The sequence below is a fragment of the Dermacentor silvarum genome, chromosome 8 (genome assembly GCF_013339745.2).
Source record: "Dermacentor silvarum isolate Dsil-2018 chromosome 8, BIME_Dsil_1.4, whole genome shotgun sequence".
NCBI lineage: Eukaryota > Metazoa > Arthropoda > Arachnida > Ixodida > Ixodidae > Dermacentor > Dermacentor silvarum.
In genome coordinates this window covers 15,242,198-15,265,526 of record NC_051161.1, presented here as the reverse complement: position 1 = coordinate 15,265,526, position 23,329 = coordinate 15,242,198, and the positions used below count along the sequence as shown (strand labels likewise).

The 23,329-nt window shown below is 43.9% G+C and overlaps 2 protein-coding genes across 2 annotated transcripts in view; one reads left to right on the top strand and one right to left on the bottom strand.

Annotated features, from left to right (window-relative positions):
* LOC119460665 (GRIP1-associated protein 1) overlaps positions 1–19,454 on the bottom strand; it is a 37,955-nt gene extending 18,501 nt beyond the window's left edge. Inside the window, exons 1-15 of the mRNA XM_037721703.2 lie at positions 19,307–19,454; positions 18,906–18,972; positions 17,813–17,874; positions 13,490–13,624; positions 11,069–11,222; positions 9,560–9,575; positions 9,397–9,482; positions 8,530–8,600; positions 8,329–8,408; positions 7,755–7,802; positions 7,496–7,673; positions 4,516–4,650; positions 3,875–3,970; positions 1,554–1,700; positions 367–591 (exon numbers count right to left, since the gene is read on the bottom strand). Coding sequence (XP_037577631.1) covers positions 367–591; positions 1,554–1,700; positions 3,875–3,970; positions 4,516–4,650; positions 7,496–7,673; positions 7,755–7,802; positions 8,329–8,408; positions 8,530–8,600; positions 9,397–9,482; positions 9,560–9,575; positions 11,069–11,222; positions 13,490–13,624; positions 17,813–17,874; positions 18,906–18,972; positions 19,307–19,348 — 1,542 coding nt within the window. The 5' untranslated portion in view covers positions 19,349–19,454. The remainder of the gene's footprint in view (positions 1–366; positions 592–1,553; positions 1,701–3,874; positions 3,971–4,515; positions 4,651–7,495; positions 7,674–7,754; positions 7,803–8,328; positions 8,409–8,529; positions 8,601–9,396; positions 9,483–9,559; positions 9,576–11,068; positions 11,223–13,489; positions 13,625–17,812; positions 17,875–18,905; positions 18,973–19,306) is intronic.
* A 95-nt stretch (positions 19,455–19,549) lies between these two features.
* On the top strand, positions 19,550–22,794 carry LOC119460666 (mucolipin-3-like). The gene is given in 2 exon segments (XM_037721704.2): positions 19,550–20,334; positions 20,336–22,794. Coding segments are annotated over 2 exon segments (1,875 nt in total). The 5' UTR covers positions 19,550–19,776; the 3' UTR covers positions 21,653–22,794.
* Positions 22,795–23,329: the final 535 nt, after the last annotated feature.

Genomic DNA, 23,329 nt, shown 5'->3' with positions numbered 1-23,329 from the left:
GCGGTCCTTCAACTCCCCCCTCGCCTTATAATCGTGACCGCCTTATATTCGAATAAATACGGTATATGCAGTTTATTATTGTTCTCATTTCATGTATTATTATGGTAGGTTGCTGATCAGTTATCAAAATTCAAAGGAGACCCTTTGCTGGCCAGTTGGAAAATCATGCTCGTGTTTCTTCTGCATAGACATGATCACAAAATTTTTTTCTGCTGATATCCCTGTTTATGCTTATATAACAAATATCAGATATATAATGCAAAGGTATTTTCATGTCAGATACAACTTCGTTATAATGAAGTTTGACTACATGTAGCAAAAAAAAAAAAGACAGCAGCATGCGGGCATAGTGAGGCAAATTCCCACCCTGATCGCATCGTCCAACTGCTCCTTGAGCTTGCTGTAGTCCTGGGACAGGCGTGCTCGGCACTCGTCTAGCTCTTGCCGAGACGTCTCAATGGCCGCCTGCAGCTCATCCACGCGTGCCTGTGCCTCAGCCCGCAGCTGTACAACCTCTTCCTTGAGCGAAGGCAGCAACCGTTTGTACATTGCCAGGGCTGCCTCATTCTCAGCTGCCTTTGCTGAGCGTTCCTGCAAGTAATGCACACAGGTACAATGGTACAGTCCTAAAAAAACGTACTAGGCATTCACAAGAATGTAGTCCAGCATCGGTACTTTGGAAGTACATGGGGCCTGCAAGATGCAGGCACAGCTTTTGGGACAAGAGTTCCCGTCAAGAAAAGCCACAGCACTTCCAGAAGCAGAAGAGGCTCCTGCCCTGCTTTAGGACAAAGGCATTGCAGTTTCTGCAATGTTCTTTGCTTTCATAATTAAAGAGTTTTGCAGGATTTCTACAGTGAATTACTTTAATGCCGTGGCCTAGTGGTAGAGCGCCTGCCTCGGCTGCGGGAGGTTGTGTGTTCGATTCCCACCGCCACCGGGCACCTACTGGGCCAAATGGGCACAAGCACACCCCGGCCTGGCGTTCGGCTTCCTTCAGAGGTGATACGCTTGGGAAAGGAGCTTGCGCTTTGAATTCCCGTCAAAACCCTCGTGAGCACAGAATTCATTGTGCACTTTTCAGGTATACGTACTTGCATAATGAATATCTCCAACTTTGGCACTGGTCCAGTGGAAATGCTACAAGCCTGTGGGAGGCTTGTGTGTGCTTCAAGCAGAATTCAATGCCGAACCTTTTCTCCTCTGAGCTGGTTGTAAATACTCAAAAATATTTTGACAAAGGTTCACAGCAAGACTCATTGGCAATGCTGGTTTTACATTATGACAAGCCCAAGTACTACGCCTTTGGCTCGCCACATAATTGCACAGGACTGGCTAGGGCTTTGCACAAGATTGCTCACGGTTGCACCAAGTTGAGAAGTAAAACAGCTATTTGCTGTGTATAACTCCGACAGCATTAACACATCTACATATTTGAGGATGTTTTTATTTTTCATCAATTTTTTTTTCTCTACACTGTTAAGGTCAATTGTACATTTCATGCTGGATTGAGGTACACAGCGCTAACAACAACGTGGTTCCCGTTCTCCTACCTGTTCAACTAGCAAGGCCTCGTTGAGCTGGTTGAGCTTCTCCTGGAAGTGGAGCTCCAGTTCCTGCACGGCCTGTCGGTGCTTGGCCTCCTCTTCAAGCAGGTGGGCGCCCATCTCCTCCACCAGGGCCTTGCGTTTCTCAGCAACCTGCATGCACGTGCAGCCCCACTTCCAGTCACACACCATGTGATCCGGATGCAACAGCGGCAGCACCTCAGCCAGATGCCTGCCATCTGAGCTGAAGCTACACTGCCCATTCCCTGTCCTATTTTTCCCCTTTTTGTCAGGACGTCCTGTGAGCACACCCTGCAGCAGATACTCAGAACCTGAACACTGTCCCAAAATAATTACTGTGCACTAAGAAAATATACTACTATACATTTGCACGCACAGCGTGCACCAAGAACTTGGGAATTAAGTACAAAGTGGGAAACAGAGTCTTCAGGCTCGTCCTCATGAAAATGTGGAGGTTGTTAGTAAAGATTCATGAAGAGATGTCTTTTGTTTAAACACACATAATGCATCTGTTTTTAAAAAGGCAAGGGCACTGACAGGGGCTAGCTGGTTCGTGGCAGAGTATAAACAGTGCTAAAGCACAGGACAAGGTAAGTACAGTCGAACCCCACTTATAACGATCCCAGATATAACAATCTATCGGTTATAACGACCACATTTCAGCAGATTTACGATTTTTCGACCCTCCCTATGGAAAATGACTCCAGATTAACGAACGTTTTTTAAATCGCTTTACTGCTACAACGAACACTTCGAACCCAGTCACAGAAAAAAGAGGGCACAAGTGAAGTGCCAAAGTACGGAAGTGTCACCAAACTGGGTGCACGGCAGCACGTGCCCTGCTCCAGTCGAACTGCGACAATGATACGGCCTTCGAGATGAGTGAGCGACCGCCTTGCGTGAATTTTGGAAGCCGCGAAGTAGGTCACGCGTGGTCACGCATTTTCAAGGCACGCCTCTAGGGCGGAGGCATGCCACGTACAGCATAAACAGCATGGCGCGTGTAGTGCACTGGCATGTGCGACATCGGATGCCATGACGGCGTCACTAAAGTATTTGCGCAATTGTCCGTGCGGCACCATGTGCATTACGCCTATTTCAACGATTTGGAACAACCATCTGTCTTTTCACCATGGGAACAGCAGCAGCTGAAGCGTTCCTGTCAACGTGGCCAGAGTCGGTGAGAACGCTGCACCACGCGTTGCCAAGACGCAATGTTGCAAAGGGTCGGCAGTTACTATGCCATTAGCAGGAGATCGTTGTTCGGCGGCGTTTCGTTTACGCATTGCCGATTGCCGATAGAGGTTCGCAGTGACGTTTTACTTTTCAAATATTGCAAATTTCTTTTTTTTCTTCCTAAGCAACATAGATATTTTAATTTTACGCCTCTTGCGTGGCTGACGCGCAGTCATAATGCCGAGACCATGATGTCCAAGACGTTCGCTGGATGGTGGCATGCCGCAGTATCTTGCGAAGTTTACGCTTCCGTCTAACTAGAATGCTTCGCTCTCGTGTGCAGACTACAGTCATGTCCCGATGGTACCAAAATATATCACAAGCTCCCGATTAAAAATGGCGGCAGCGCTAGCAGTTTTGAAACGACAGGTGATCAGAACTGCACGCATTTTGCAAGAGCTACATGACGCCGCATGTCGTTCTTTAGGTGGGCGTTTCTAGTGGAAGTTTGCAGCAGGAACAAAAATGACACTGAAAATCTGGTTTTCAGACCGAAGTGCTCCCGAATTGCAACTCCCGGTGCCAGCTTGGCAGCTACAGTGCAGTTATTTTTTCAGCTTTTTTTAAAGTCGAGTCGATATATGACGAACTTCTGATATAATGACCACTTTTTGCGAAACTACCGAATTTGTTATAAACGGGTTCGTCTGTAGTTAGTTTCCTTGCTCTGTCTCGCACTTTTACGCTGTTTCGAGTCTGGCGTTACCTAATAATTATTAATACAGTCAAACCTCAATATAACGAAGTTGTACTTGCAGCAAAAGCTTCGTTATATCGAGAATTACGTTATATCGAGGTTTTGTTAATTCAATAGAACTAAGATGGGGAAATAAAAATTGTTTGTTACATCACGAATTTCATTAAATCAAGTTCATTATATCGAGGTCTGACTGTACTAACAATTCAGAGTAGCTGCTTGGTCTGCTGCTTGGTCATGTCAGCAGAACCGTTCCTTAAATCTAGAGGAAAAGGTGTTTGTCACTGCCTTGTACAAAAGACAAAACAGGAAAAAGTATTAAAAAGAGGATGCATAACATGCACAAAAGAAACCCTCTTAGCCACTGATTTACCTTGTTGGCCTCTGAGGCTGCCATGGCACTGCTCCGCGACGCATCCTCCAAACCATCAATAGTATTTTGCATGGCAGTTATCTTGGACCCCATCTCCTGGAAACAGTATTAAATTTATCAAATGCTCGATTCAAGCAGCCATAAGCATTACATAAGGGAATCGTAGCACTAGCACAGGCATTGACACCTAAGGAATAATGTAACTTGGCTGCACAAAAGACACTTATGCACAAGATCTTCTGAAATGGAAATGTCAAGTTATTGTAGATCCCAGCTACCATCTTAGCTGCAGTTTTTACAAGTAGGGCTAGATTTGTACAGCAGTTGCAAGTGTCATGTGTACTTTAATAAGTGCCGTCAGCATGCACGGCACCCAAAAAGGCTGCTGGTATTTTAAAAAAAAGAAAGAACGGAAAAGATGTCGAATCGTGACAGCCATATTTAGCAAGAGCACCTTTACGGCTCAGAAAGTGCACTGTCACTAGACCAGGAAGCATAACAGTCCTCCCCTAACTCGCTTCTCTGCTAACCTAAGTGGAAAGTTGAATACCAAATTTACTATGAGTGTTCCTATTCTTCTAATGACTATGATATAGATTCAAAGGTCTCCAACAACAAAAGCAATGCGTGAAATAGATTACCTCATTCATTTTAAGAAGGCTCTGAACCTGTGCTTCGGCCTGTTCGCACTTCTCGGTGGTTTCTCGAAGGAGCATCTCCAAGGACGCCTTCTCAGCAAGGGCTTGTTGCAGGCGTTCCGGGGATGCATTGTTCAACTGTGAAAAAACAAAAGCAATTGAGAAACCATGCAGCTAGCTTGCCGCCATTGGCTAATCAGTGGGCAAACAGAAGACACTTTTGCACGATCATCAGTGGCTTGCAAAGCCGACATATGGCATCCCGCTTTCGCTTCTTTTACATTGACCCGATGACAAGTTTATTTTTAGTCTAGGGTGCACAATTGGGCGGGTTGGTTGATGTTCATTATAACGGACACAGGTCATGCACAGAACCAACAACTCTCATTTCACTATTATCAGTGTGTATGTTTACAATAAATACAGGATGTAACAACAAAGGTAATTTTTCTGTTGGATCTGATTTCATGATAATAAGGGTTGAGTGTCGTCATCATCATGTCTATTCTTATGTCCACTGCAGGACGAAAGCCTCTGCCTGCAATCTCCAATTACCCTGCTGCCTTGTGCTAGCTGATTTTAACTTGCGCCTGCAAATTTCCTAATTTCATCACCTCACCTAGTTTTCTGCCCTCCTTGCCTGCGCTTCCCTTGCCTTCCCTTCCTTCCCAGCTCCATTTTTTTCTCTTAATGTCAATTAGAATATCGACTATCCCCATTTGCTCTCTGATCCACATCGCTCTCTTCCTGTCTCTTAATGTTACACCCAACATTTACGTTCCATCGCTCTTTGCACGGTCCTTAAGGAAAGCTGAAGAGGTTTTAGAATTGGAAGATTTATGGGGATTTGGAAAGCTGACACAGTACAATTCAACTCCTGCAGTTATTTTCTTGATTATGCACGTAGCAGTGCGGCAATCGCTCTTAAAATTTTCGTTGAAGCTCCGCCCCCCTCGCGTGCCAAGCGTAGTGGCGAAAGTCGGTGCGCGTGGATGATTTCAATAGAGGGGTCACCTGAGGGCTCTATTCGAATCACGCACATCGCCAAAACCTATGATGACGTCACGCTCGTCTTTGACATCAGAGCCCGTTAACCAACCCGCAGCAACTCCCACAGATGCTGCAGCTGGTTTTTGCTACATTAAAGCGACAAGTGGTGACTTCTGGCCTGGTAAACTATGATTTTCGTATTCAGGAGGTGGAAAACTATAATAATTCAATGAAAGCTCACTTCTTTTTTAAAGTGCTTCAGTTGCCCTATAACTTGTTCTCGAGCTTCTTTGTTAACCTCCAAGTTTCTGGCCCATATATATTGGCAACGGTAGAATGCAATGAATGTACACTTTTCTTTTCAATGACAGTGGTAAGCTCCCAGTTATGATTTGGTAATGTCTGCCATATGCACTCCAGCACATTTTAATTCTGTAAATTTCCTTCTCGTGATCAGGGTCCCCTATGAGAAATTGACCTAGATAAATGTACTTCTGTACAGACTCAAGAGGCTGATTGGCAATCCCGAATTCTCGTTCCCTTGCCAGGCTATTGAACATTATCTTTGTCTTCTGCATATTAATCTTCAACCCACTTTTACACTTTCTCGGTTAAGGTCCTCAATCATTTGTTGTAATTCGTCCCCAGTGTTGCTGAAGAGGACAATGTCATCTGCAAACAAAAGGTTGCTGAGATATTCACCATTGATCCTCACTCCTAAGCCTTCCCAGTCTAATAGCTCGAATACTTCTAAGCATGCAGTGAATAGCATAGGAGAGATTGCGTCTCCTTGCCTGACCCCTTTTTTGATGGGTAACTTTTTACTTTTCTTGTGAAGAACCTATCTTGGTTGTCCACAAGGTTTGACTGTATTCCTATACAACTCCCGGACCGTGTAATCATTGCCAAAATTCCATATAGTTCCCAGCTGTGATGCTGGGTCTAGTTATCTGAATGACTTAAAGCACTCCATGTTTTCACCAGCAAAGTCCACAGTGTCAGGCATAGCTCTCACAGCGGAGCTCTTCAGTTCACCCACAGCAAGGAAAGTGGAATGTTAGATTCGATAAGAATGAAGAAGGAAGAGAACAGTCCGGGGCATTTTTAGAAAGTGTGATGCTCATAGGAATACTTCCTACATACCTGACATGCCAGTTTCTTTGGTCTATCCTCGATATGGTGCGGTATGGCATTGTTGGGGAGTGTAAGCACCTGTGCCTGATGGATTACCGTACTTACATGAAAATGGATCAAACACGAATATAGAACAACCCCTATACATAGAACTTGCCGAGAAATAAGAACTAATCATTCAAATATAGGTCGATCCATATATTTCTTGAAAAGAGAAAAAAGTTACAACATGACACAACCTTATTTACCGTAACCTCGGCTACTAAATCTCACTAGTCGATTCCAGAAGCTGCAACGTTGTCGGAACTGCCATACAAGATGTCCTCGTCGGATGCTACACAAGCGTCCTCCTAGGCACCCCAGATGACGACGTCCTCAGTGCCGTCAAGTGTGTTGGATATTCAGCATTTAATAAAACTAGTCTGGATGATCTCCAGACTGGCTTTACAGAGGGCACAATGAAAGAACTCCGTTAGCTTGGTACTTTTGCTAGCTTTGTTCACGAATATAGGTTGAGATTCTTTGGTCACGAATATAGGTCAATAGCTCATTTCCTAAAAAAAAAAAAAGAGGTCAACCTATATTTAAATAAATACGGTAGTATTGTGTCCCCTCTACTATGTGCACAGAATGGGTATGGCAGGAGAAGCCTGCTGTTTTTAGATTTACTGAGTAAGCATCAGCCCCATTAGGTACTAGCCTAGTCCCACATCACGCTAGATTATGTGACATGGCCCTCCTGAAGCATTCTTCATGACAAACCAGTGTGTGACAGTGTCACACTTCAAGTAAGTGCTCTTAGCTGGGTTCTGGATATGCCAGCATAGCTCCTTGTAGACATAAGACGTGTACCACTCACCTTAGTCTCAAGTTCAGTGATGGTCTCCTCGAGCTGCTGAATGGTCGTGGTGCTAACAGTCTGGTGATCCTGCTGGGAGACTAAGGCACTGTTCAGCTGGCTCTGGAGGCGCTGAGTCATCTCCTTCAGCTGCTGGATCTCTCGGTCCTTGGTCACCTGCATTGTCTCCAAAGCCTTCCTGTTGAACCGTGAAGCAATTCTGTCAGTGGCTAAAAAACAAGCTGCACCAACGAATAAAAGAATGGACAAAAACACTCACTTGCTGTCTGCAAACACCTTGTCCTTTTCTTGCTGGATCTGAAGGAAGCTAAGGAGAGAGACAAACAAAGTGTGAGTCTTAGGCACAGATCACAAAATTTTAACTCTTGGAAGTACCAGAAACAACATCTACCACGATTGTACATATTATGCAATGGCACTCATAAAAACATGCTTACTGTATGTGCACCTGTGTACGACAAGGCCTCTCTTTCCTGTAATTTTCTCAAACAATCTAAGAAAGCACCTCTTTTTATATTTAAAATGTGCTCTAAATATACTGCCAGATGTTCCCTAGAATTTCACACATCAATGTGCAGCAGGCTACTTTGTCAAACTGTCAAACTATTGAGCTTCCTTAAGTTTAACAAACTAAGCTTAACCCACTAGACTGAGTCACAAAAGAGTGCTCACAGGCAGTGAAAGCAGGGAATACATATTTGACTGACTGTAAACAACTTGAGCTACAATGAAGTTTCTGTGCCCCAGAATTTGCATCGGCATTCATTCAAGATTTACAAATACATGCAATGCAAAAGTAGCGGCAAACATTGCTACTGATGTCCAACTTTTACCTTTCATGCTTCCGTTTTAATTTCTCCATCAATTTTTCATTCTCGTCTTCCATATTCTCGGTCACTTCCTTTAATTTTTCCTGTGATAGAACCAGAAACAAGAATGAAAAGAAGGAAATGTTGTAATGCCACAACATCAACTTTCAAATCTTTCAGTCAAAACATGTAAATTAAAAAGAAAGGAAGGGTAAGTGATCCCACCTCTATCTCGGACAATTGTTTCCTAAGCATGTTCTTCTCTTCTATCTCAATGTTAAGTCGAAGTTTAGCATCTGAAAGAGGACAGAGAAATGAGAAAATACTCAGATGAATTTGGTGTTGGGGCTGGTTTGCTGGTCATAAAAGGTAACCGAGCTGAGGAAAGGAGCTAAGACACCAGTACTACACATTCAACCGCTCATTCACAGGAATAGCCGCAGCTTTATCATACAAAGCATTTGTCTCGTAGCTCCGACTTGACCACATTACCTGCCCTTCATATACGGTTTGTGTGTGGTCATTGAGAGGGGCTGGAAATACATAGCATGCCAAGGCAAGACAGGGGTGGCAGTCACTCAAGTGATGCATTGTGTAAAGAGCAAGGCAAGTGTGCCCACGTCTTGTCTTTCTCAGATAATGCATTTTACATTGGCATTTTGCTGACTAAGGGTACCAACAATGTTTTTTTTTTTTTTTTATCAGGCATGCATCAAGGCTTGGAAACACAGTTGCACTATGCATTTATACAGTTGCGCTATGCACTTATACAGTTGTGCTATGCATTTATACACAATGCATTCGAAGTAGCTGTTGTAGCTCTATTGCAGCATGCTTTACTAGCGCTCGGTAACCCAGAGTCCAATCCTGACCCATAATGAGACTTATTTTTATTTTCAGCCAGCAGCTGATACAAATTATGTTCAACGCCACACATCAATTAAGGAAACAGGACATCAACTGCTGCTAAGTGTCCACAAAGGAGTGCTTGCACACATTATATCTTTTGGGTGGACATTATTACAATTATGTTCAGTTACCTTTCATAACAAAAAGAAAAGGCGACCGAAAGATAAACATATGGGAGCCTACCCAGCGCCCTCTGGTCGACTTCTTCGGACAGGCCGTCTTCACCGTCAACCATAAGCGGGTGATCGGGCGCAGGTAGAAGCCCATTTCTGAAACGCACAAGGATCAGCACACAGTCACCCGGTAGCTTGTGGAGGCTGGCAGAAGGCAAGTGCACAACACTCACGTGCTTCCTCGAAGTTCTGCAATAGAGCAAAGATACAAAAATAAGTGGGTTTCAGAGGCAGTCAAGCAACTGAAAAAACAACACAAGAACGATCTGAAGAAGTTCTTAGGCACTGTCATAACGTGCCTTGGACAGTATTTAATTTCCAGATTAATCCAATAAGTCACAGTAACTGACCAAATTGAAAGGACTGCGAAAGTGCACTGTAACCCCCTCCTACAGCTCCTGCACTAAACAACACTCTTTATCTCAGATGACAACAGACATTCAGGCTTAGATGTCTTGGTTACCTTCAAGTCAGGACGTTAGCATTAATGTTAATTAAATTTATAAGGGGGCAATACCCACTCAACATCAGTGCCCGACATATGATCATACACATCACATGCTGTAACACAATGCCTGGCAAAGCAGTTACCCAAGACTTGCTCTGGTAAATTTTACTGCAGCAAATGTCAACATTCGGCTTGACGAAAATTGAATATTCAGAAACTTCAATCACGGATGCTTATCGATAACTAAACAACTATATTCTTGAAGTTGTAGAAAACTCAACACAGTTCTCACTTCTAAAAAAAGGGTGACATCGAGCATGAAGGGTGTGAAACACTTATAAGATATATTAATTTGAAAATAAAATTGGTCTCAAAATGCCGGACCTGTTGTCATTGAAAATGTTGTGATGTCATGGCAAAGAGCAAAATTTGCCAATGTTTTGTAGCTATAAGGCTAGGTATGATGCTGCTGTTGCTTATAAAACAGTAAACAAGAGCACTGCACGCATTTCATAAGGCTAAGCGCTCGCAGGGGGCGTAGAGGTTTTATACCTTAATTATACTCCAAAAAGAAAAAGACAAGCCAGAAATGTCTTGTCAGTACCCCTTAAAGTTAGAGTTAGAGAAACACTAAATCAGTTCAGATTGATAGTGTATTGTTTGAAAATTCTATTGTCACTATTTTCACCATAACAGGTTCATTATTAGAAGAGAGAATGAAGGTCAAAGCCGAAACTTTAGCACCAGCCCACCAATGTGATGTCACAAATTTCAAAACATTTTTGTTTTCCCGTTTTGTATATATGCAGCATTGGCTTAGTAAAATACCCTCAAACTTTCTATGTTAAAAATCCTTGAATTCTTTAGAACCCACTGTAGTCTATTTTTACTGGTAAACAATTAACTATGCCACAGCAGACGCCGTCAAAATCTGTGACGTCAGGGTGTGATGGTGCGGGTGCTTCAAGGTGACGTTGCCACCATTTTTTTGTTCGTACATGTTTTCTGACTTACCAAGCCTGATCTCACGGTAAGAGTGGCTTTTTTTTGGTATCATAGAAGGGTAATTAGCTAATATAGCTCAAATTATTTTTCTCTTTATTGTCCCTTTAAGGTACAGAGCACAGGTTACCTATAAAATATGAAAATTCATACCTCTATGAGAGGCACTGCTTTTAGAGTAACGCTTTAAAATGAAAGAAAAGCGAAAGTGAAACCTTGGAGGCCCTCTCACCTGCGAGCGACTTCTGTAGGGCCAGATTTTCTGCCTGAAGGCGGCGTATCTCGTCGAGGGACTTTTGGTCACATGGCTCGGGACTTCTCTTGGGCGGCCGCACACCCTGCAGCTCCTCCAGTTTCCTTTCCAGAGCCTCATTTGCAGTGACCGTCTGTGCAAATTCATGAGCAATGCTATTTCTTTGAGCAAGGAAACTCGACCGATCGATCGATTGATTGATAATTATTCTCAATAACTAAAAGACCCCATTAAGGGATTTTACACAAGGGGGTAGGTACACGATTTAAATGGTTGATTGGTGACCGTCTGCACAGATGCATGAGCAGTTGTGTTTCTTATGCAAAAAAAACCTGATTGACTGACTGATCGATTGATTGAATGATCGATTGGGTTAGACGTCCCAAAGCAACACAGAGGCTATGAGACGCTACAATAGTGGGCTCCGAATTACTTTTGTCCACCTCGGGTTCTTTAACATGTACCTAAATTTAGGTACACGAGCATTTTTTCATTTTGCCCCCATCGAAATGCAGCCGCAGCGGCCGGCAATCAAACCCATGCTCAAAAGCACGGATCGGTAGCCACTGAGCCACTGCAGCAGATGCAAGGAAAACTAACGAATTTGCAAGGGTCACAGAGTGAGAGAATAGGCGGCGAGAAATTTTACATGATCAGGTGCTAAAAGCAACTCTGAAGCTTCCTATCTCACAAACCATACGGCACTGAAAATATGTAGAAACATTCACTGCACTGCAATGCGTTCGAATTTTGCAACGAAGAACACACTTAAGTGGACATCATCAGCAACTGCTGACAATTTGTATTACCCCAACACTTATCACATGGTTCAAAAAAAAAAAAAAAGATGCCTTAATTTGAAAGAGGCTACACAAGAACACTTGAGCAATTGATATGCATGTGATAACAATACAAATTCATAAAACTAAAATGTTTCTGAAAACGAAACTGTGTAATAGTTAAGGGCTGAAGAAATGCTGTCCGACCAGCTGCTCTGTCAGTGTTCACTCCTGAAAGCAGGGATATTTATCAACACATGGTAGAAGTGTCTGCAAAGTAGAACCCTTTCAATAAGTTTTTTCCAAAAATAATGGAAAGTGCCAGGAAAGCATAAGAGATAGGAAAATGGTAGTCCGTGAGCCAGACAGTGCAAGTGCAACACAGTGCCAACAAAGTTGCAACAATTATGGATGTTCTATTGCACTCAAGTAAGTTCTAATCCGGGAGCCGTAGCCACAGCGGCGCTCTTGAGAAAAAAAGTGGAGAGGGTTTCACCATTCCAGCAATGCGCATACCCACTGCTTTCTGTAGTCTCCTTTCATCACAAAATGATAATACACTGGCCCGCCGAGCAGATATCACTCCATAACGAAAGAAGAAAAAAAGAATAGTTACGAAGCTGAAGCAGCGGTGCACCATGATGAAGCATGCGGCACTAAGGGCTAAAGATGATGGCACTGCTTGGTAGGCCACCGTATTATCTCTCCATGAAGAAAGCAGACAACAGAAAGCATGGGGGTATACGCATTGCAGGAATGGCGAAACCCTCTCCACTTATTTCTCGAGAGCATTGCTTCAGCTATGGCTCACACGTTGCAGCTCGTATTGAACGCGATAGTATCGATGGTGTTGTGTTGCACTTTGGCTGTTAAAGGAGCACTAACCCATACTTTTTGAAGTTGTAAGAGCTCTACCACATGCTTCTCACTTGTAAAAGTACGACACTTAGGAAGTATCAAGGTCAAGAAGTACGTGCTTGTGAGATATGTTAGCATGATACTAAAGTTGGTTTTGAAAGGACAAACCTGGCAACCATGCTTTAAAGTTTGACTAACACCCTTCTTAATTTCACTTCTGGTGACCATAATGCCAGGTATGATGATATTGCTAATAAAAAATAAACATGTTTATTATGGCTGTGCTTCGTTCCTGCAGTGAGTGCAGGAACAAAGCGAGAGAGTGTACATGGTCAGTGTACCCTAACGCCATGACTCATGCACTTGCTGCGTACTGAAACCGAAACTGGGTTATAGACACACAAGAGTTACCGTAAATTATTTAGAGCACTTTGACACTTGCCAGTACTTTTTTCTTTTTCTGGGGTTTAGCAGATTCAAACATTCATTTTTTAAAGTCAATCTTAATTAAATTATCGGGACTTACATACCAAAAACATGACTCGATTATGAGGCATGCCGTAATGGGAGGCTCCGGGTTAATTTTGTCCACTTGGAGTTCTTTAATGCGCGTCTAAATCTAAGTACACAAGTGCATTTGCATTTCACCTTTATCGAAGTGCAGCCATATCATGATTCTGGCACAGCAGACCACAGAATTTATCTTTTTTTTTTATATATTTTCAGCACGTAATGCCCATACACTGAAAATAGCGACACTCACAACAGACAACTCCTGCATAAGTGTCTGGTTCTGCAGCCTGAACTCATCCTCCTGGCTCTGTAGTTTGCGCTGAAGCACTTCATTGTCCACCATCAGCTTTTCCACCTCCTTGGCTTTCTTGCTTCGGCTGAGAGCCTACGTGCAGAATAAGAATGTCATTAAAGAGGCCCTGAACCTTTTTTTTTTTTTATGAAGTCAAGAAACGCATTTGAAGTTAAAACAGAGTATTTCAGAAATACCTTGCCACAAAAAGTACTTAAAATGCATTCGGCAGAAGCGGAGTTATAGGCAATCGTAGGTCACCTATGATCCATGTCGTGGTGCTCCCGCTCCTTCTTCAATGCCTTGCACTGCGAAGGCTACGGTAGAGAGGAGTGCACACACAACACTCCATCTATTGAACGTCACCGTGGCGTGGAGTTCAAATTTTATTTCGGACAATCATGTCATCATCATCATCAGCCTATATTTTTTTTATGTCCACTGCAGGACGAAGGGCTCTCCCTGTGATCTCCAATTACCCCTGTCTTGTTCCAACTTGCGCCTGCAAATTTTCCAACTTCATCACCCCATCTGGTTTTCTGCTGACCTCGACTGCGCTTCCCTTCTCTTGGTATCCATTCTGTAACCCTAATGGTCCACCGGTTATCCATCCTACACATTACATGGCCTGCCCAGTTCCATTTCTTCCGCTTAATGTCAACTAGAATATCGGCTATCCCCGTTTGTTCTCTGATCCACACCGCTCTCTTCGCGTCTCTTAACGTTAGTGCTAAGATTTTTCGTTCCATCACTCTTTTGTGCGGTCCTTAACTTGTTCTCGAGCTTCTTTGTTAACCTCCAAGTTTCTGCCCCATATGTTAGCATCATTCATGTAGATGCCACTATTTCTAATTTTGGCACCTACAACGTGCGAAATGCAGTTGTCCTCAGTGAGACGCAGTGCATTCAGTTAACAGACTCGTTGCGGCACCCACGGTATCTATGCTACATAGCAGACCACAGCTACATGCAGCTGTAGTGTGAATGTTCAGCATTTGCTTTGTGCACAACAGTGCGTGCTAGCCCACATATGCTCCTGTCTGGATGTGCTACATGGTGTGGACTGGCTTTGTCCTGCATCAGTTTGACCGACAGATAGTAGCCCCATCCAACTTGCACATTTTTAAGCACTGTCAATAGCTCAATACGAAGCGAAGTCTGCCAAGGCGTCTAGCTAGGATTGGCCATAAGTGAGCGCACACTGGCAAGCATGCGTGTGGTCTGACCTTAAGTTTCGTGTGGTTCAAGGCTAGCTGAATGTTCAAAACTAATCGAAATTAGCGAGACCTGATGGCTAAGACACCAATAAGCAGTCAGGCCAAAGTTTTACTCCCACACGGGCGGCTGTGGACGAGCGTGAGGAGACGATAGTCTGCTTCTTCCGGAAGTACGTAATTATTATAGAAATTCGAAAGCAGATTTCTGCTTACGCTAGCATGTGTATTAAACTGCGTCAATAAATATACACTGTAACAGTAGGAAGAAGCACACTGATCCAAGCACATCACCCAAATTGGGTTATGTGCTGGAAATAAAACTAGTTGAAAGTTTGACGCCCTATCCTGTCTCCTCTTGGTTTTCCTTCTTCTTTTCCTCGCACCACCATTAATTTGTTTAGCAATAAACACAAACACACACAAGAGGAAGCCTGTGAACATTTTTTAAAAATCCATGTGACAACGCATCCCCGCACCAGTTATATAAGGGGTCTCAGACGTAAACGTCATCAGTGCATTGTGTATATTACGAACACGCAAACCTGGGTCACGGTCTTGTAACGGTTCGCAAACTTTGCAAATCGTAACGAGATTGCGCTACTTCGCGTTTGATAGGGACCGAAGATGAGCGCCATGAACTGGTGACGCAGCGAGAAAAACGTGCGGCCGCTCGTTCCCAGTGCCCCTATTTGACGACATCTGCATAACGATAGATGCAATCTTTGGAGCGCAGAAGCACTGTTGCGGTCACTTAATTTATTTCATAGGCTTTCTTTCACGTTAAAAAAAGTCTTGACGAATGCTAGGCTGTTCTAAATGCTATTATCAGTCATTTGTCAACATCATCCACAATGTTTTCATTGATTAGCTAAATTTAGCCAATTAGACGTATTCGTTCACAATGAACGAGAAATAGTCACAGTGGCCACACACACAAGAGGAAGCCTGTGAACAACACCCATTAAGCTACAGAGAACGCCGTTTGCGTAGTGACCTGAGGTAATTTTTAATTCTTAGCAACCTTCAGTTAAGATTGCAGAATACCACAGAATAAATGCCAAGTGACGTACTGGTCATTGCACACTTGCCAGTATTTCACATCGGTTGCCGAGAAATAGTTTTAAGATATTTTTTTAAAACAATAAAGGATAAAAATGTTCACTTCCTTCCCAGTTTCGTCGACCAATATCTTGAATAAGCTCGATTATTCGGGCTTATTCGCGGTTCCGCGACTGGCGCCATTAAGCCAGTGTAAAACAGCATCCGATATTTCCTGCGGCGAGCGATGGTTTATAAAACTTTTTTGACTCGATCTGCACAAGTCACGTTCTGAACATCACTGCCACGAACGCAATTTCGGAGGTTTGCGGTTTTGCCGAACTTTTAATTACAACCACAATTTGGCCGCAAAGATTTACTAAATATGAAACTTTACATCCTTGGCTAGCATTCTGCGGTGGCAAAAGCCTAATGTTGTGTGGTGTGGCTGGGCAGAAAATAATGCACACTAAGTGAAAATTTGAGTGGCATTTCTGGCTGCCATAGGATATTTGTGACGAACAAGTTTCAGGAAAGCAAGCAAGTCGTTTGTCGGCGTGTCGCGCTATCATCCCAGTAACTGGACGTGGTGCACATGCGAAATAGATTAATAACGTCATACACACACAGCGTTCGCGCATTAATTGATGGAGATGTACCAATAGGGCGCAACAAAACTGTATGCATAACGGAACTGATGAGCTACACGATGAGCAGACTGTACGACCTTATTCATTCAGCGCAGCTATCCTTCCCGACAGCACCATAAAATGCACGCTAGTTCGAATCATCCTTAGCTGGTCCGCGTATGCGCAAACGCGCAACACTTTCATAAAACACTCATAATGCATTGAATAACATACAACTGTTTTAATTTTCTTGTGACCTAGTTACAATTATGCCACCAAACACACCCACACTCCAATGACGCCGACGCTACTTAGGCTTACGGAATACTTAGGCTTGGATTGCAGGGCTAAGCGCTAGCCAACGCATGTCTATGGCTGTGTGGTTGTCGCTGAGCCCGCACATTCTGCTAAATTTGGTAACTTCATTTGAAATTAGTGTTTTGGGGCAGGTGGGTACAGCTCGATTGACGCAGCACTTCCATCCCTGCTTTATCACTTGTGCCATTAGTGCATGTTAGGTAAAATTTGTATCAGAACAGCATCATGAACGAGCCATCCCCCCAATGCTATGACGTTTGTAGGCAGGGACAATGTGACAATTTTATTTTTTCACACTTCACCATTTGGCTGAGATTCTTCACCTACATTATCACCTGGATAGCTAGTGGTGAATCATAACAGAATAGAACAAAGTGAACGAATTGCTACGGTGTGCCAGCTCCGACGTAAAAGTGCGAGGGGATAGCTACCCCAGCCACCAATATCCAGCACATGATTGGACTACCCCATATCACATGAATTTCTGCTATATTGTGACTACCTCACATCACATGAATTCCTGCTATATTGTGACATTCAAATTTTTATTCTAGCAAATGCTTGGCCATAGTAAATACATAGTTACTGCAATGTGAACATTATCCGTATCCCTGAACAGAACATGTGTGGCAAATTTTCAAATATTGCATAGCTAAATCACATGCACAAACCTGCAGAAATTGTACTATGATAGCAAGGCAGTGACATTCACAGTCTGTGGCAAAGTGGAGAACAGTGTTTCTTTTCAGAACACCTCCCAAAATACTTTGTTAATACCTGTGAAAACAAGAAACAGCTAATGTGCAGGAAAAACACCTGCCCAGAAATCAACAGCATGATGGTTTTGGCTAAGGCCCTGTTTACACGTTTTACTCCGCATCTGCACAGTATATTTTGGTTCCATTTAAAGGTCACAGGCATACCATTAATAGTGCTTGTCGTTTTTGTTATGAGGTAACACATTCCAGGGAGATCACTGTTATGGTACACCTATTGTGTTTGTGGACAATGACGAGGCACTTTTTTTGTTGTTCCCCCTAAAGAGAACAAATGTGCTGGTACCACAATCATGTACTTACCGAGTTAGCCTTTGACAGCTCCTTCTTGTGCTCATCGAGACTATGTCGGAGAGCTAGAATTTCTGCAGAAAATAAAAAAATAATAGAGCATGAACTTGCGAAATATAAAACAGCTGTGTACTAGCTGGTTATACAGTATGGTTGACTGTAACAAAGGATGTCTAGATTGTCTTTTAAGCGGAATGTCGTCAATTCATTTCTGTCAAACTTATAGTAGTGCCACAAGACTGACTGACTGTATTAAAAAGCAACACAGTAGGCACCGACAGGTCAGACTCAATCTCGTCCATAGGCACATGGTTACTGGTGGTTAAATATTCATTTGGTGTTCCACAGCTTTCTTTCACGCGTGCTGCATGTAGATGTGAAGAGTTTTCGAACATTTACATTTCCAATGATTGCCCATAGGCTGCTACATGCTTGTGTTTTGCTAATGTGGGCACACTTTGCAATCCGACCATACTGATTACACACATTCTCCAAACCACAGGTAAGAAGCACTGTGCTCGATCAGCCCTTGAGAGGGAGGCCCTATAATACATTGAATATTAATGAATCCTCTGATGTCACAGGACAGTCCTAAGGCGTGTGCGGCAGGAGACACAATTTCTTTCCTTATATAATGTTCATTGCCATTGACACGGCTTCATATGCCGGAACGAAATACCTACAATAAAGCAAAGCAACCTAGACAGCGCATGATTCAGCGTTTCGCACGTTCGCAACCGCGCTCGCATTGGCAAGTGGCGAGCCATCCGCCTGCTTTGACAGCAAAAAGCAACGCAACTTGATCACGCTGGCGGAAGCCAACTGAAATAGCGGTACAACGTTCCAGGAAGCGAAAAACTTCCCATCAAACACCACGACAGCGCAATACTAGAACCGACGAATTATCGAGTTGCATCATGAAATTGAGTTCTGGCGAAACTACGCACGCTGGAGGTGTTTACTATACCCTCCAAGGACACCATCAGAAGCCTTCCGCACATGGAAACGCAGGAGAGAAGAAAAAAAAAGAGAAAAAAAGCTCTTGCAAAAGGAAAACGTTTCAGCGGTCTCTTCTGCAACCATCAAGTGACAATGAAACACTTGCCTTGGCTCTGGCGCTTGCAGTGTTCGTCCAAGTTGTAGTTCCTACTCCGCAGATCGAGCAACTGCGTCTGGTTTCATGCACAGTTTGGAAGGATTAAATATCGACAAACAATACACCGCAGCAAGTTATAGAGTAACACATGAATACAAATAGTGCAATACACTTTTGAAAAGCCCTGTTGCAACGGTATGATCGAAACGGCACTGCTTTCGGAAGTTGCAGCAAAGGGATGCAAATGCGAGCACTACGAGAGCAGTGCGCGAGTAAAACGCGTCTGGTGCGGCACAGCTGACACCAGCAGTTCACACAATCGCTGCCTCACAGCGTTTGATCTAAAGAATACAAACACGGAGCGTTAAACATGAAACGAACTGCGTGACAACAATAAAACGTAGTATTACTTGCAAGCGTTGGAACTCATCGTCGGAGAGCGTAGCCGCCATGTTCCCATCTTTCTGTAGACGGCGACACCTGCCGACGCTGCGCTTGGCTGCGCGCCGCTTGCGCTAGCTTCCCTAGCGCCGCTTGGAAACAACGGAGACAACCAGAAACAACTGCAATGTGACCGGAAGTGCAGCCAGAACGAAAACAAATGAAACACGTGATATCCTGTACGCAGTCAGCAGGTTGAACTGATGGAGATCGGGAGATCGTGGGCCTGGAATCGCTGGTTCCCACAAAACGCGACAAAGCATGCTGTGGCGGGCGTGTGGGCTCTGTAGGCGGGCTGTGCCGATTCGTCGGCGCGATGATTAGTTCCCGCTCATTCAATCGGGCGTTATCTCTATTCGTCATACATAATCGTAAGTGAAAGTAATGGTGTATGTAGTGTATGTGTCTTAAGTGACCGTTGCCATTGTTACGTGGAAACATGGATAAGGGAGTGCGTCAAGATCCATCTGCAGCATGCGGCTCGTGCGATCCCTACGACAGCGACGTGTACGTGCGTAAGCCTGGGAATACAACCATCCAGCAACTTGTTTCTAGTGGCGTAGAAGCTGCTACATATGATTCAGCAGACGATGCTACGCAAGGCGACACCAGTTCCTGGGAGGGTAATGACGATCCGGGTTCGGATCTCCATCCGAACGTCCGCGACCGTATGCGCAGGAAGTTGCGCTTCTTTTTCATGAACCCTATAGAGAAGTACCAGGCCAAAAAGCGCATTCCTTGGAAGTTAGTCTTACAAGTTGTGAAGATTGCCCTAGTCACCCTACAGCTGGTGTTGTTCGGCACGAACAGCTACTCGTACCAGCAGCAGCACAGGGACACGACTGTTGCCTTACATCACATATTTCTCTTCGATTGGGACAGTGTGCGTGAAATCGCGAACTATCCGCCTGCCGCTGGGCCCTATGCGGTATACACGAAGGCAGAGTTCTACAGGCACGTGGACCATGTTGTGCGAAAATACTCAAACGTCACGACGTCAGGCAATCGGCTCGTTCGGCTACGACTCCCCTACAGGTGCTCTGATTCCCCTTGTTTTCTGCAAGACCTACTACCGCAAGGGCTACGTATGGCCTTTTAATGATACGCTAATTTTTGACAACTACCCGGTGCGGCGTTGCCTGGCCGTGGAAGGGCCTGAAGCAGGAAATCCCGCCTGGCTCAACTTCAGCACCGAGAGTTACCTCCGGGAGCATAATTTCTCCATTATCTTCGAGCGCCTCATAAACGTCAATTTAGAGTTTACCCTCAAGACGGTGTACCTTAAGAGTCTCAGCAAGTTTGATTTGCCAGACTGTTACCGGTACAATATCACTATTTACTACGACAACGAAGCCCACGACGGCCAGCTGTTGATATCGCTTGGTGTACATTCAAAGAAACTGGACTGCACCACTAATGTGTTGTACACAGACTCTAACAAGATAGCTTATGCATGCCTTCAGGCTGTCAATGTAATTGTGATTGTTATCTGTGCTTCCTCACTAGTGCTGTGTGTCAGGTCTCTTATCCGTGGCCAAACACTGCGGAAAAAAACAGTGAGGTTCTTTGCGAAGTACTACAAAAAGAAGCTTATGCTATCCGATAAGATGGAGTTTGTGGACTTTTGGTATGTCATGATAGCCATCAATGACATTCTCATTATCCTGGGCTCCTGCTTTAAGATACAACTGGAGCAGCGTGTCTTAGATGGTCAGCAGTACAACTTGTGCTCAGCGTTACTCGGAACTGGAAACCTTCTTGTCTGGGCTGGGGTGCTGCGCTACCTGGGCTTCTTCAAGAAGTACAACATCCTCATCTTAACAATGCGTCGGGCTTTCCCAAACATCTTGCGCTTTCTGCTTTGTGCACTGCTGCTGTACTGTGGTTTCTGTTTCTGCGGCTGGGTTGTCCTGGGACCACATCACATCAAGTTCCGCTCGCTCAGCATGACCTCCGAGTGTCTCTTTGCCCTCATGAATGGAGATGACATGTTTGCCACATTCGCCATCTTGTCGGAGAGTGACGGCATCATCTGGTGGTTCTGCAGGTTCTACCTTTACCTGTTCTTGATCCTCTTCATCTACTGTGTGCTCAGCTTGTTCTTATCAGTGATCATGGACTCGTACGAAACAATTCGTGAAATACATGAGCATGGAGCACAGCCGGGAGAGCTGCAAAAGTTCATCCTCGAATGCAGTGATACGGCCACGAGCACTGCATACCTCGAGGATGACCAGTCCCCAAAGAGAAGCAGGACACACATTATAACTGACTGCTTTTCATGCTTTCGGAGGAGGGGTTACAATCCCATATGATGCTTTGTGGACGTTACTCCGTTGTCCAACTATGCTAGTGTTGTTATTTAAAAGAGAGTGCTAGAAGGATCTGACTGCTTGTGACCCAAGGTGACTGTCACTGTCCCATGTAGCTTTGAGCTGAATCTCTGTAGACAGACTGTGCAGTGATTATGATTTATATTATTGTACCAGAGACAAAACTAGTGTTTTATTAATGTTTTACCAACAGCTGTTGGTGCTACTGTAAGCAGCCGTTGTAGGTAATACTATGAACACAAGACTGAGTGGCACACAGTAACATTGCAGTTCTTAAGCTCGGTCCTCATCATGTTCGCACTTGTTGACATCACAGCAGTAGGATATCTGCATACTTGATGAACAAGGATAACAATTTTGTGCTCTATGTATTGTTACATGGGTTCACAAAGGCAATTTTGTAGACTCTATAATGTTCTTGACAGCCATAGTAATGTTGCCTGTTCTTCAAGAAACTTCATCACTTTTGTTTTAATGAACTTCATATTGTTGTTTTGCCTTTATGGGAACCATAATACTTTTCATTTTATTAATCACACAAAACTACAAAGTAAGGTAGGTTATGACTTCAGATTTCTCATCTGTAGACTCTGTCACACCTGTTGCAAAGGTGCCTTGTATGTAATTTGTTACGCTTCTGTTTAAATTTGTGTCACAATTCCTTTTACTGTTGAAATTTGTTTGTGCTCATGCTCTAGGGTAATAAGCATGCCTCTGTAGAATAAACAAAGTGTGTTAGCAAGTCGCTATCCCGCCAATCTAAAAATAAAGTACATCTCAGGCCTGTGTTCCACTGAGATTACACAGTTAAGGGGATTTTCATGGTATACAATGATGGTTGGTTTCCTGTTATAAATGCTGAAAAAATTGTTGATGAAGATATGTGTATTGATGTCATTCTTTTGAAGTTATTATTTTAAAGAATGTAAACAAGCAGAATAATTGAAGCCAAATGGTTGTAGTCTTCTTGCTGTCATAAATTATGAATAGCTCAAATATTCAACATCAATGCAGCCACCGATTTGTGCAGATCAAGCTTTCTCACTGTCCAAAACATTGCGCTATTCCTCAGCATCATTAGCAAGTGGTGGAAGATCGTGAATAAAGTGTATTTCATGACTATCCATGTGCAATCTATGTGATAATGTTCCTGTTGTAAGAACATGACCACTGCTTACGTTCTTTGGAAATTCTTGCTTCGTTCTTCTGTTTTCCCTGCTTTTGTTGTTTATTGAGCTATTAACATGTCCGTAATGTTTAGTGGTGGTGGTTGTGGTGGTGGTGGTGATGTTGAAGCAGGCGGGGTTAGCCTGGCATACAAAGCCGGCAATTGTTCTGCCTGATCCTCCTTCGAGTTGAGATCAGGGGTGGGTCACCAGGTGTCGATGAGCCCCGTGTCTCGCAGGAAGGCTATCAGCAATCGTTGCGCTCTCTTCCTGATTGCCCCGGGCCCTCCGGGGAAAATGACGTCTTCAAAGGTCCGGTGCGTAAGACCGCGCTTTTGTAGGCTATCGACCATCGCTTTTCTTTCTGCGTCAAACTGCGGGCATTTCCAAATGAAATGTTCAATTTCACCACAGAATGGGGAAGCGCGAAGCCCAGTCTTGAATAACCAAGCTGGGGTGTACACGGAGTCGGTACTGATGCGGTATAAAAGCG